Here is a 13,611-nt window from a genome sequence, read left to right as displayed (position 1 = left end):
ATTCATTTGCTGATTGCTCCCAACTCATAGGAATCCCCACCCAGTTGCCTACTTAAAAATGGTGGAAGCCCTCACTGGCAATGGGCATGCTAAAACGGGTCATATCCATGATGAATCCTCTATGTTTATGAAAAGAGTCAAAACTCTGATATAAAGTCGTTTTTTTTTCAATGTTACCAAAATGACACGAGAGGCCACTATATCAGTGTATTGGTAACAACCTAGCCATTACGACATTTCTATTCAATGAAATAATAGAAAATTACCAACTACATTTTTGTTGACCAAATTCGACACTCTCTCATTGGCCTCCATACAAAAATGACTCACTTCGTGGGCTTATTTTGGTGGACATATTTTGGTTGGAGTAAAACCTCTCGCTTCTCCGCTTCCTCTTTGACATTAGGGGACATGATATGAAAGTTAAGCGGAAGTGAAGCGGTTTCATTCGGTCGTCACTAGTTATTACAGCCACAAAGTTATAAACCCCGCCCATTTCTAAAATGTGTCTTAATAAAGTCTGGTTTTAAACCTAACCACACTACTAACCTTATGCCTAACCATAACCTTAAATTAAGACCAAAAGGCTATTTTTAGTTTTTTTTTCTTTCACGATATAGCCACGATATGACTTTGTGGCTGTGGTAACTAGTAACAACCGTTCGTTTCACAGGGAAATTCCTACCCGTCACCTCAGTTTCTAAACCATACGTTGCTGTCACCGTGCGGTGTGCCCCGTAGTATCAAACGCTGCCTACCAACTTTTTCCAGGCTGGGAAACGATACATTAAAACGGAGAAGAAAGCTCCATCGACAGAAGAACGGGGAAGAAGTGAAGGGGAAACCCTGTAACACTGGAGGTAAACGAGTTATCGATCCCCTGCTATGTTGGTGTTATTAGGCCGCTCTAGTTCAGTTATTACCCGCAAATTACATATACAAAAAAGTGTAGCTAATGTTAGTTACTGGTAGCTAGTAAAATCTTCTTGCTAACGTTAGAAACAGAGTCAGGCGTTAGCAAGCTAGCTAGGTAATGTAGCTTTAATCATTTGAGGCAGTGTTGCCTTGTCAAAAAGGGCCCCTGCTGATGAGGCAGTCTGTAGTGTAAACTTGTTGGAGTTATTCAGCGACATTGGCAGCCACACCTTTTTCATAGTAAATAGGACGATAACGTTCGCTAGTGTTAAAAAGTGGAGCTGACTAACGTTAACGTCCCAGCTGATACAATCAGATGTTTGAAGAGAGCTTTGATAGTCAAAATGGATAAAATGTAATTAAGTTAACGTTACTAGCTAACAAACGCTATAGCAGCAGCCAGCGTTTACCGACCGTCGTTAGAATTTGCAACTGCTGTATAATAGCTTAGCTAACTGCTACTCAATCTCTTATGCAAATTACTGCCGTTATTTAGTTAACTATAGTAGCTAGCTACATATGTGTTGATAAGGTACCTTTTTTTTCTCGAAAAATGTATATTCAAATCGGTCATAATGAAAAGGAAACTAAAGTTTCTGGATATGTATTGCAAACTAGCGAACGTTAGCTATATTTGCCATTCACCAATAGCTTTATTATATGTCAACAGCCAAGCCAAGTCTTCATTCATTGGCTGATTTGCCCATCCAGTAGTTTTTGTTATACCTCACTGATCCAGTATCTCACTTTAATTTCCATAGAGGTGCACAGCTAACAAGATACAGCCTGGCTACAAGTTGTCCAACAGTGTTATTTTAATTTGATCTTATATGGTCAAAGTATCACCACAAGTATTGATATTAGTCATTCATTCTTAATTTTTTTCCTTACAGCGATCATGTTAGGCGAACGCCGCAATGGAAACCTGCTTGTCCAGCTGGGCCCGAAGCTACAGGCCTACCCAGAGGAGTTGATCCGGCAGCGGCGGACTCATGATGGCCAGACAGAGTACCTGATCCGCTGGTGCCTGCTGGCCATAGACGACGGTAGTGGCTCAGGTGGAGGGAGCAATGAGACAGGAGGAGAAGTGGGAAGCAGTTCAGGGGTGGGCGGTTCAAACTCAGGCGAGAGCAAAACGGAGAACATCCTGATGTGGATGTCAATGGAGGACGTCTACGCCAACTGCCCCACGCTGCTGGGCAAGCGCAAGGCAGATGCCCAGCGGCCCCTCCAGGAGGCAGAGGAGAGGCCCGGTGGAGATTTCCCTAATGATGTCACCTTTGATGAGGTGGAGCTCTCTGACATGAAGGACGATGTCAAGAACTTGGTCAGGAGGGCCCGCAAGCAGATGACCAAGAAGAGCGACTTTGCCATCAGCATCACACACACCATCCATGTGCTGAGTGCCTACGCCAGCATCGGCTCACTGGTGGGTGTCTTCAAGGAGACGGGTGCCCTGGACCTGCTCATGGAGCTGCTCTGCAACAAGGAGCAACAAACCCGCAGAAGTGCTGGGAAGATGCTCCGGGCTCTGGCCTCTCATGACGCAGGTATGGTGGGGCTTTGATAATTTCATTCTTACACTGTCCCAGTGTCAGCCATATTGGAAATGAGTAGAGAGACTGAGGCATGGTGGTAATACATTCTATACTTATCACCTTCCTTTCTATATAGACCACTGATCTTAACTGACAAGACAGAAAAAGCAGGCTTACTAGTAGGCTAGGCAGTGTTTCTGCCCTTTTGCTTTCACCTAGACTGTCTTTTACCACTATTAATATTTCTTTATCACTGATGAGTTGTGAAAAGTAAGGGGAAGTGTTTTGTGTAGTCTACTTAAAATGTGAGGACTTGGCCCCTGTCTGTTTTACATCTGCACACTGGTCCTGTAGTCTGTTTATTAGTTAGGCTATGATACCTGATGTTTTTGGTGTGTTGGTGTGAAACATGACCCATCTGCCTGGAGTTCCACTCCCCTTACTATACAAAACACGTTTATAGTGCAGGACACAGTTTGTTTTTGGTTACGCAGTTTGTTGAGTGTGGTTGTTTATTGGATGACTGAGCATGTGCTGCAATGTAAAACCCTATTAGGTAAATCAGTCACTATGTATGTGTAATATTCGTCTGTAAGCATCATTGACCTGAATAATGGTATTTCTGCATGACTCGTAGCTTTATTTGCCCAAAAAAGGCTTAAATTCTTGATTTAGCCACTGATTAATCTCTCCTTTAGTTTTAGTTTCCCTAGCATTTTTTCTATTGTCATTGACTGACAATACTTCCCATTTTAATTTTGAAATTGAGAGTCTGTGGGCAATGGTAAGCCTAATTAGCAGGTTGGCATTTATTGTCATGAATCTTTCCCTGTATGCAGCTCTGCAGGATAGTCACTAGCTGGCACAGCCACTATGTCATAAAATCTTATTTTAAAGCTAAACTTAACCCTAACCACACTGCTAACCCTAATGCCTAACCTTAAATTCAGACCAAAAAGCTTGTTTTGGTTTTCCTGAATTTTTACAATATAGCCAAATTTGACTCTGCAGCTTGCCCTTCTAGCGGAAATTGCTCAGTTCTGCCTCCAAGGGCAAGATTTATGACAACGCACATCATCCTGCACCTAACTATGGGAACCTGTGTAGTGAGTAGAAGTTAACCTATTAATCGGAATGACCGATTTAATTAGGGCCAATTTCATAACAATCGGAAATCTGTATTTTTGGATACCGATTTGGCCGATTTAAAAAAAAATAATAATAATAATAATTTTAAAAAAGCATGTATATATATTCTTTTACACTTTTATTTAACTAGGCAAGTCAGTTAAGAACACATTCTTATTGTCAATGACGGCCTAGGAACAGTGGGTTAACTGCCTTGTTCAGGGGCAGAATTACAGATTTGTACCTTGTCAGCTCGGGGATTCAATCTTGCAACCTTACAGTTAACTTGTCCAACGCTCGAACCACCTGCCTCTCATTGCACTCCACGAGGAGCCTGCCTGTTACGCGAATGCAGTAAGAAGCCAAGGTAAGTTATAAAAAAAACAATCAATCATGATCACTAGTTAACTACACATGGCTGATGATATTACTAGTTTATCTAGCGTGTCCTGCTTTGCATATAATCGATGCGGTGCGCATTCGCGAGAATTTGACTTAATTATGACATAACATTGAAGGCTGTACAATGTAACAGCAATATTTAGACTTAGGGATGCCACCCGTTAGATAAAATATGGAAAGGTTCCGTATTTTACTGGAAGAATAAACGTTTTGTTTTCGAAATGATAGTTTCCGCATTCGACCATATTAATGACCTAAGTCTCGTATTTCTGTGTTATTATGTTATAATTAAGTCTATGATTTGAAATTTGATCGAGCAGTCTGACTGAGCGGTGGTATGCAGCAGCAGGCTCGTACGTATTCATTCAAACAGCACTTTTGTGCGTTTTGCCAGCAGCTATTCACTGTGCTTCAAGCATTGAGCTGTTTATGACTTCAAGCCTATCAACTCCCGAGATGAGGCTGGTGTAACCGAAGTGAAATGGCTAGCTAGTTAGTGCGCGCTAATAGCGTTTCAAACGTCACTCGCTCTGAGCCTTCTAGTAGTTGTTCCTCTTGCTCTACATAGGTAACGCTGCATCGATGGTGGCTGTTGTCGTTGTGTTGCAGGTTCGAGCCCAGGGAGGAGCGAGGAGAGGGACAGAAGCTATACTGTTACACTGGCAATACTAAAGTGCCTATAAGAACATCCAATAGTCAAAGGTTAATGAAATACAAATGGTATAGAGAGAAATAGTCCTATAATTCCTATAATAACTACAACCTAAAACTTCTTACCTGGGAATATTGAAGACTCATGTAAAAGGAACCACCAGCTTTCATATGTTCTCATGTTCTGAGCAAGGAACTGAAACGTTAGCTTTCTTACATAGCACATATTTCACTTTTACTTTCTTCTCCAATGACAATTACAACAATACTGAATGAACACTTATTTTAACTTAATATAATGCATCAACAAAAAATCAATTTAGCCTCAACTAAATAATTAAAACATGTTCAATTTGGTTTAAATAATGCAAAAACAAAGTGTTGGAGAAGAAAGTAAAAGTGAAATATGTGCTATGTAAGAAAGCTAACGTTTCAGTTCCTTGCTCAGAACATGAGAACATTTAAACATAAACATAAACAAGTCTGCAAGTTGTGACCGAAATGTGTTTTTCCCCACAAGGGCTTTATTACATACATAAATACTCCTCAGTTTCATCAGTTGTCTGGGTGGTTGTTCTCAGTCGATCCCGCAGGTGAAGAAGCCGAATGTGGAGGTCGTGTGCTGGCGTGGTTACATGTTGCAGGCGGCTTATGGTAATTTTAATGTTAATTTATCTGGCAACAGCTCTGGTGGACATTCCTGACGTCAGCATGCCAATTGCACACTACCTCAACTTGAGACATCTGTGGCATTATGTTGTGACAAAACTGCACATTTTAGTGTCATTTTATTGTCCCTAGCACAAGGTGCACCTGTGTAATGATCATGCTGTTTCATCAGCTTCTTGATATGCCACACCTGTCAGGTGGATGGATTATATTGGCAAAGAGAAATAATATTTTTAACTGTACTGCCACCTTTTAAGCTTTCTTAGCAACTTTCTGCTGGAGAGGAAATGTAGAAAAATATTACCTTTTTACATTTCTTCCCCAATTTCATGGTATCCAATTGGTAGTTAGTCTTGTCTCATCGCTGCAACTCCCATACGGACTCGGGAGAGGTGAAGGTCGAGAGCCGTACGTCCTCCGAAACCCAACCAAGCCACCCTGCTTCTTGACACAATGCCCACCCGGAAGCCAGGCCCACCAATGTGTCAGAGGAAACACTGTACACCTACGACCGTGTCAGCGTGCACTGCGCCTGGCATGCCACAGGCATCGCTAGTGCGTGATGGGACAAGGACATCCCTGCTGACCAAACCCTCCCCTAACCTGGACGATGCTGGGCCAATTGTATGCCGTCCCTTAGGTCTCCCGGTCGCGGCCGGCTGCGATAGAGCCTGGACTCGAACCCAGAATCTCTAGTGGCACAGCTAGCACTGCGATGCAGTGCCTTAGACCACTGCACACTCCGGAGGCCTGAAATGTATATTTTCTAACATGCTTTATGAAAACAGTAGAACATTCATTGAATTTGGCTATTATAGGCTACTTTTTCTTTATTAAGCCACTCACAATGTTTTTATTAAAAAAACAAACAATTTGAACCCCTTTTTTTCTCTGCAATTTTTGATCTTGACTCATCGCTGCAACTCCCCAACGAGCTCGGGAGAGGAGAAGGTGGAGCCATTCGTCCTCCAAAACATGACCTGCCTAACCGCGCTCCTTAACACTCGTCAGCTTAACCCGGAAGCCAGCCGCACCAATGTGTTGGAGGAAACACCGTCCAACTGGCGCCGTAGGCAGGCTGCAGGCACCGGCCCGCCACAAGGAGTCGCTAGAGTGCAATTAGCTAAATAAAGCCCCATCTGCCAAACCCTCCCCTAACACGGACGATGCCGGGCCAATTGTGCGCAATCCCTTGGGGCCATGGCAGGTTGTGGAACAACCTGGGAATGAACCCAGGTCTTTAGTAACGACTATAGCACTGCGATGCAGTGCCTTTAGACCGCTGTGCCACTAGGGAGGCCAAAATAAAAAAAAATATGAAGATCTGAATGTGTGTGCTCTGCTGTCTTGTATATAATTGCCTCTTGGTTTCTGTACATTTTTAATTCCCTCTCCTTAGGCTATGAGGCTCACAATCTTGTGGAATTTTATTCGATGTAACTCCTATCAGGAAGGGCTGAGACCTTTGACATGACGCTAAGGGCAGCTCTGCATTCCCATCAGTGTCTGTCACTGACTGATGTTTGTTTTCATTTCTGAGCCCTGTTGAGGAAATACGTGAGTACACAGGAGATCTCTTGAACCCTGTCTGTGTTTATACTTTTGACATATTCTGAGGTGAATGGGAGCTGATATGGTTGTAAAGGCCTTTGCTTTGTCACAAAGGTTGCGTTTTCACTAATTGGTCTTTTGACCAATAAGGTCAGCTCTGAAAAATATTTGATGTGAAAAGATCTGATGTGATTGGGTAAAAGACCAATTAGTGGAAAACATAATTGGGCTGCCTGTAATCCTAGTCACACACTTCTGCACTTAAATATATTTGTTCACATGGATTTCTTTGTGCGAGTGCAAAAACAAAGCACATCATTTTAAGTACTATTACCATGCCAGGATTTTAGGTTGTCTTGTAAGTGCAAATTGATTGAAACTGAAATGTATTGTTAATCAGGTGATTAAGATGATTAAGCTCTGGTATATCTCAACTCTCCTGGGACAGTGGTAACCACCTCATTAGATACTAGATGACAATTTTGCTTAATGTTTAAACACCCGCTAGAACTGGGTGAATAAGTTTTATCTACTGCAGTCATATACCCTTGAAAGTGCTTCGGGTACGGCATGTTTTTTTATGTCTAGGGGAAACTACAGCTTTTTAAATGCCGACACGAAACCTTCTCTGGAGATGGTTTTGAAGCGCCACTGAATGGGCATTTTTCTTGTTTGTAAAATAAGGCCGCTTCTGAAACGGGGCCGACGTCCATCACTAGGTGGCCAGAACTGTCAATCAAATAATCTTGAGCTACCTACGCGCAACCTGCCTGCAGACCAGACCTAAAAAAGTACTTTGAAGGTCGTGAGATAATATTTAGTTGAAAGAAAACACATCTTCTGTTAGGAATTGGCTCCTACGATTCCGTATTTTTGGAATGGAGGAGACTGATTTAGTTCTGTACTTCTGAGAACACAAACACTCATATCTTTCATAGCAAGTTAGCAAAGGACTGAGGGAGAGGGGAGGGGCACAGTAGAAGCAGGCCGGCCACCAGGCAGACAGTTAGAACCGTGCACTAGGGCTGTCTATCGGCAATCAAACACTGTATCTCGCAATGGAATGCTGTATTTTGCAATTAATTGGCTTGCAATGTCTCGCAACTGTCCCAAACCGGCTCGAAGTCTGTAACAAAAAGGGAGACAACGTGGAGATTAGGAATAACAAAAATATATTTATTAACTGAGGTAATGTAAATACAATTAGCAATGGTATGTGTAATCAGTAGTGTACGTGAGTGGTTGCGTGCATAAATGTGTTGAAAGGTGCCAAAGCAAACAAACCGCCAAACATCCTAATAAGGGAAACGAGCAAAGAGAAAGAATACGGCAGACCAAGTGGGAGGGCCATCACACAACTTCAGTAAAGCAGGGCCAATCATCATTGAATAGGCTAGGATATTCTACATGCAACATTCTACATCTCGCATCATTAGCGTCGAAAAAGTGCAGGCGAGCCAGCTGCACTGTGATTTTAAATTGTGTGGGGGGGGTGATGTTTTCTTAACGTTAAGGATCCCAATTTTATTTAAACATTCGCACCCCTAATACTAGGTGTCATGACAGACCAACCAGTGAAAGCTCAGAGGGGGAGAGAGCACGAGGGAGAGTGTGTCCACATAAAATAACAATGGTGCTTCTGTCTTCCCCCAGGGAGCCGTGCCTATGTGCTCCTGTCACTCAGCCAGCAGGACGGTATTGAGCAGCACATGGACTTTGACAATCGCTACACCCTCCTGGAGCTGTTTGCAGAGACCACCTCCTCTGAGGAGCATGGCATCTCTTTTGAGGGAATCCACCTCCCTCAGGTAGCTACCAAATCACATTATATGTCTATGTACAGTACTTTTACTCACCAATGTGTTCCTACATGTACATCTAGAACAGGGCACGCCAACCCTGTTCCTGGAGAGCTACTGCCCTGTAGGTTTTCACTCCAACCCTGTTCCTGGAGAGCTACTGCCCTGTAGGTTTTCACTCCAACCATGTTCCTGGAGAGCTACTGCCCTGTAGGTTTTCGGTCCAACCTGAATCTAACGCACTTGATTTGAATAACTATCTGGTTGATAAGCTGAATCAGCTTATTTACAACTGGAGTTGGAGCGAAAACCAACTGGAGGGTAGCTGTCCAGGAACTGGGTTGGAGAACCCTGTCCTAGAGCAAACCAGTAAGTTACCTATTGCTAAGATGGAATGTGACGTTTTCCGTGTGCTCCAGATCCCAGGGAAGCTACTGTTCTCCCTGGTGAAGCGGTACCTGTGTGTGACGTCCTTGATGGACAAGCTCAACACGGCAGGGGTGGAGTCAAGCTCTGAGCGGCAAGACGCACCAGGCTCCTCCTCAGGGGCAGGCCACCAGCCAGAGAACCTACGTGTCCAGCGAGAGTTTGAGTTCACCATGGCCATGGCTAACCTCATCTCTGAGCTGGTTCACGTCATGGGCTGGGACCACAACCGGCAACCGCCACAGTCCAGCAGCCTGGCCCAGAGCAGGGCCTGCGGGGAGGACCAGGAGGACGTGCCGCCCCGCCGCATGCTGCGCTCCATATTCCAGCCCCGCTTCTCTGCCTCTGCCTTTCCTGTCTTTACCACCTCAAGCATGGCAGCCACAACACCACCCAAGAAGAAGACCGGCAGCGGCTTCAGGACACGCACAGACTTTGCCAGCCGCTCTGCTTACGTGGAATACGTGCAGGACAACCTGAAGAGCGGCATGTTGGTCCGTATGCTGGAGGACTATGAGGAAGTCAGCACAGGTGATGAGGGGGACTTCCGCTACAGTAACGACGGCTCGCCACCAGTGCAGGTACAAAACATCACACCTGGTATCAGCACACAGCTGGCTCCTGAGATCTGATTAAGGGTTTAGAGTGATGACGGAGTTACAAAAACTTTTATTAACAATAGAAGCTCACATTTGCTTCAATGTGATTGGCTTATTGCGGTCTGCTTCTTTTTGTGGGCACAGGTGTACTGGAACTCCCTATCTCGGACCTACTGGGTGCACTGGCACATGGTTGAGATCATGGCCGCGGGCACCAGTGGACAGGGTGAGAAAGACGTCCAGGAGAAGGTCTCCTCCCTGACTGAGACCATCAAGCTAACGGCTGGTAAGAGGGGGTCACCTGCACCCACAGACTCGCACTTAAGTAAGTGACTTTCAACAATAGCGTGGCTCCGAAAGCATCAAGGTACATGAACTTTGAGCCCTAATGCACTTGCAGGTTATTCTGTAAACTCAACAAAATGCCCAAATATTGTTTTATTAGTAACTGTCTAATATTGTTGGTGTTGTGCTCCCTTGTATGTAGTGAGTCAGACATTCTTCTCCAAGCCTCCTGGTGGGCTGTACTCGTTGCCTTACCTGGCTGAGGGGCTGCATGCTGATGGCGCCACCCTGAGCCGGGCTGAGTGGTGGGAAGTGCTCTTCTTCATCAAGAAGCTGGAACCAAAGCAACAGCAGGAGATCAACAACATCCTACGTCAGAGCCTCGATGAACAGGCAAGTGTCCATCACGCCATCCTCCCCTCTGGCTTCAAATCCCTCACTCTCTAATCTAATCATTCTTCCTGTTCTTTTCATGACTCTCAGCCCCCATGCAAGTTGACCGTAGATGTAATGTTTTTTGACTTGCTTCTCTCTGCTTTGTCAGATGTCAGACACAGATGAGGCCACTCTTATCCGGCTGTCGGTGCCAGGCGAGGTGGCCCGTAAGTTGCTCCACTACCTGAAGCAGACCCTGCAGAACTCGTGTCTGTGGGACCTGCTCTGCTCCCACTCCTTCTCTAAACACTACATGCGGCGCGGTGGGGGAGGCCTGGAGGATGACGAGCTGCTGCCCGACGGCTGCCCGGGCTCTTCTGGCCTGGGAGGAGGACAGGGCACCTCTTCATCTGCTGGCACTGCTTCCTCCTCCTCTGTCATGGGCTCATTTTCTAAGAAGCCTAAGAAGGAGAGTCCTACAGACTATATCTCTGACACCGAGTCTGAATTGCCCATGGAAGAGTCTAACTACTCAGAAGACCTGGAGGAGAAGATGAAAGGTGTGGCAGTCAGTGTTTTTGAGCTTTGTTTGTTTTTTCAGTTGGAAAACTACCTCCAGCTGTAGCCAACACCTTTTTTCCATTGAAAGACAAGTGAAACCATTTTTGTTGTTGTAGCAAAACATTTTGCAATGTGAAAATGAAAACGAGTGTTTATTTGACAAATTCAGGTAGATCCCTCCCAATTTCAGTCCATTTGCTTCCGTTTGGTTCCTAATGAATACACCCCAGGATACAGGATGATTTACTTCATGACAGCCATTCTTACTCTAACATGCTTTGCCTTGTGTTTTCCCCACCAGTGTTCAACAACTCCAAGGTGCAGGGCAAGAAGACAGCCCTGGAGAAGCTTGGGGAGGTGGTGGACATCATGAAGAAGAGTGGCTCAGATCCAGTCCAGCAGCTGGCTGGGATCAAGTTTATCACCAAGGTCCTAGAGGACGAGGGGCCTCAGGAAAGGAGCACCCTCAGGACAGACGCTGTCCAGACCATCCGGTAAGGCTGCTGCCTGCACACCTCCTCTCTTATAGGGTCACATTTGACATTTGTGTCCTCCCAACACAATCTTTGACTTTTCTCTGCCCCCCCTCCCTCCCCACAGGGATAAAGTCCTGAAGCTTGTGGTCGACATGCTGTCTGGGCAGCCCAAGGAGAATGTGGTCAGCACCCTGCGTCTCACCCGCACCCTCATGGTCAAGTACGAGTGGAGGGTCTCCTTTGCCACGGAGGGGGGCGTCAAAGCCATCCTCTCTTGTATGCAGGAATACCCCACTGTTCCACAGATCCAGCAAGTTGCCCTGGCGGTGAGTTCCCAATCACTTTGTTGTGAGTTGTTTTTACTCCCGCCAGTTATGTAATCTAGCTAGATTTCTTACGCAGTTTTAGGGGATGACAAGTAATGAGAACTATATAGCTGTAAAGGAGAAGCTTTCTATCATGTTTCTGTCCACGATTGATTTCTTCCCTCCGCTCTAGACTCTGATGGTCGTCACAGGCGCCAGTAAGTATAACCTTAGCAGCATGAGCAGCTGCTGTCTTCCTCTTTCTGAGTCTGCCACACCCATGATGCTCGGAGTCTTTGCCAGTATTGGCTCTGCCACCCCCGAGGGCTCCAAGGGACTGCTGGCTGCCATCCCTGCTGCCATTGAACTGATGCTCAACACACCTGGGTATGTAATTTGCACCTCGACCGGCTCTCAAAGGGAATGTTAACATGCCCAACTCCTATAATGAGACTGCTTTTGTTACAGTAGAGGCTAAGGGATATCTGCTCTCTCTCTCCTACCAGGTGTATGTTGTCGGTAAGGAACGGTCTGTTGGTGATCATCATGCTGATCTCTAGTAGTAAGAGCCTGGCGGAGCAGCTGGTGGCCTGTGATGTCAGCACCGTGCTCAAGAAGTGCCTCGCGGCGTCGCGGCCAGAGAAATGGCTGGCCATCATCGCCCTCAACCACATCTCCATGGACCACAAGCTGGAGAAAAAAGGTGCGATTTCACTGCTCATCTGAACACACTCATCAATAAGTGCTGAGTTAAGGTTATGTATAGGCATTCCTAGCTGGCTAGTTGCACATGAGCATTTTCTGCCACGCCTCTTGTATTACTATGATAGTTCCTTCTAACAATAAATAACAAAGAAAATATGACATCCCTTTCTTATGGGCTTATGTTCCAATGTGGACAACAGGGTTTTTTCGGGATCAAAATTGGGTTTAGGTTTGGTTGTGGTGGGGGCATGGCCATTTTAGAGGCTCTCCTGTTGGCCACAGTAATACAATTTTGCTGTTTTAAAGCCAATTTCATGCAATTCTACACCTTGCCATGAAGCTGAGAGGAAAATGTGCAGTTTTAAAGCAAATTTTCTGCAATTCTACACTTTTTGCCATGGCTATCAGAGTGACTCAAACATTAAAGCAAAATCAAAGGGGCCCCATGCCATGACAAAAATACTACAATTTGGGATTTTCCCTGACTGTCTAGCTTTTATTTTGGTGATTTTCCTGGAGAGAAGTGGCTTCTTTGCTTCCCTTTTTGACACCAGACCATCCTCCAAAAGTCTTTGCCTCACTGTGCGTGCAGATTAGAGGTTGACCGATTAATCGGAATGGCCGATTAATTAGGGCCGATTTCAAGTTCTCATAACAATCGGAAATCTGTATTTTTGGGCTCCGATTATTATTTTTTTGTATACCTTTTAGTTAACTAGGCAAGTCAGTTAAGAACACATATTCTTATTTTCAATGACGGCCTAGGAACTGTGGGTTAACTGCCTTGTTCAGGGTTGTTACAGATTTTCACCTTGTTAGCTCAGGGGTCCAATCTTGCAACCGCACAGTTAACTAGTCCAACGCTCTAACCATTGCACTCCACGAGTAGCCTGCCTGTTACGCGAATGCAGTAGAAGCCAAGGTAAATAGCTAGCTAGCATTAAACTTATATTATAAAAAACAATAAATCATAATACCTAGTTATAACTACTAATCCAGTTTAGTAGGCAATATTAACCAGGTGAAATTGTGTCATTTCTCTTGTGTTCATTGCACGCAGAGGCAGGGTATATGCAACAGTTTGGGCTGCCTGGCTCACTGCGAACTAATTTGCCAGAATTTTACGTAATTATGACATACATTGAAGGTTGTGCAATGTAACAAGGATATTTAGACTTAGGGATGCCACCCGTTTGATAAAATACCGAACGGTTCCGTATTTCACT

General features: G+C 44.9%; 1 protein-coding gene across 16 annotated transcripts in view; it reads left to right on the top strand.

The window, feature by feature from the left end:
* Positions 1 to 493: 493 nt before the first annotated feature.
* Positions 494 to 13,611, top strand: part of LOC110527477 (cullin-9) — a 66,605-nt gene continuing 53,487 nt past the window's right edge. For 7 of the 16 annotated variants that reach the window (XR_016496637.1, XR_016496638.1, XM_021608783.3 and 4 more), the window contains exons 1-11: positions 494 to 860; positions 1,809 to 2,465; positions 8,508 to 8,662; positions 9,073 to 9,660; positions 9,823 to 10,003; positions 10,166 to 10,356; positions 10,508 to 10,898; positions 11,201 to 11,393; positions 11,500 to 11,701; positions 11,874 to 12,067; positions 12,187 to 12,383. Coding sequence is in view for 9 of the 16 variants with exons in the window: in XM_021608783.3 (XP_021464458.3) it covers positions 1,814 to 2,465; positions 8,508 to 8,662; positions 9,073 to 9,660; positions 9,823 to 10,003; positions 10,166 to 10,356; positions 10,508 to 10,898; positions 11,201 to 11,393; positions 11,500 to 11,701; positions 11,874 to 12,067; positions 12,187 to 12,383 (2,944 nt within the window). In the remaining 7 variants the exon portion in view is untranslated. Of the gene's footprint in view, positions 861 to 1,808; positions 2,466 to 8,507; positions 8,663 to 9,072; positions 9,661 to 9,822; positions 10,004 to 10,165; positions 10,357 to 10,507; positions 10,899 to 11,200; positions 11,394 to 11,499; positions 11,702 to 11,873; positions 12,068 to 12,186; positions 12,384 to 13,611 lie in introns of those variants that run through there. The other 9 variants (XR_016496639.1, XR_016496640.1, XM_090237813.1 and 6 more) reach the window with 3 other exon arrangements.

The sequence above is a fragment of the Oncorhynchus mykiss genome, chromosome 1 (genome assembly GCF_057628025.1).
Source record: "Oncorhynchus mykiss isolate SJ-2025 chromosome 1, ASM5762802v1, whole genome shotgun sequence".
Classification (NCBI taxonomy): Eukaryota; Metazoa; Chordata; class Actinopteri; order Salmoniformes; family Salmonidae; genus Oncorhynchus; species Oncorhynchus mykiss.
The sequence above is the reverse complement of the archived record's forward strand: the minus strand, read 5'-3'. Positions and strand labels throughout refer to the sequence as shown.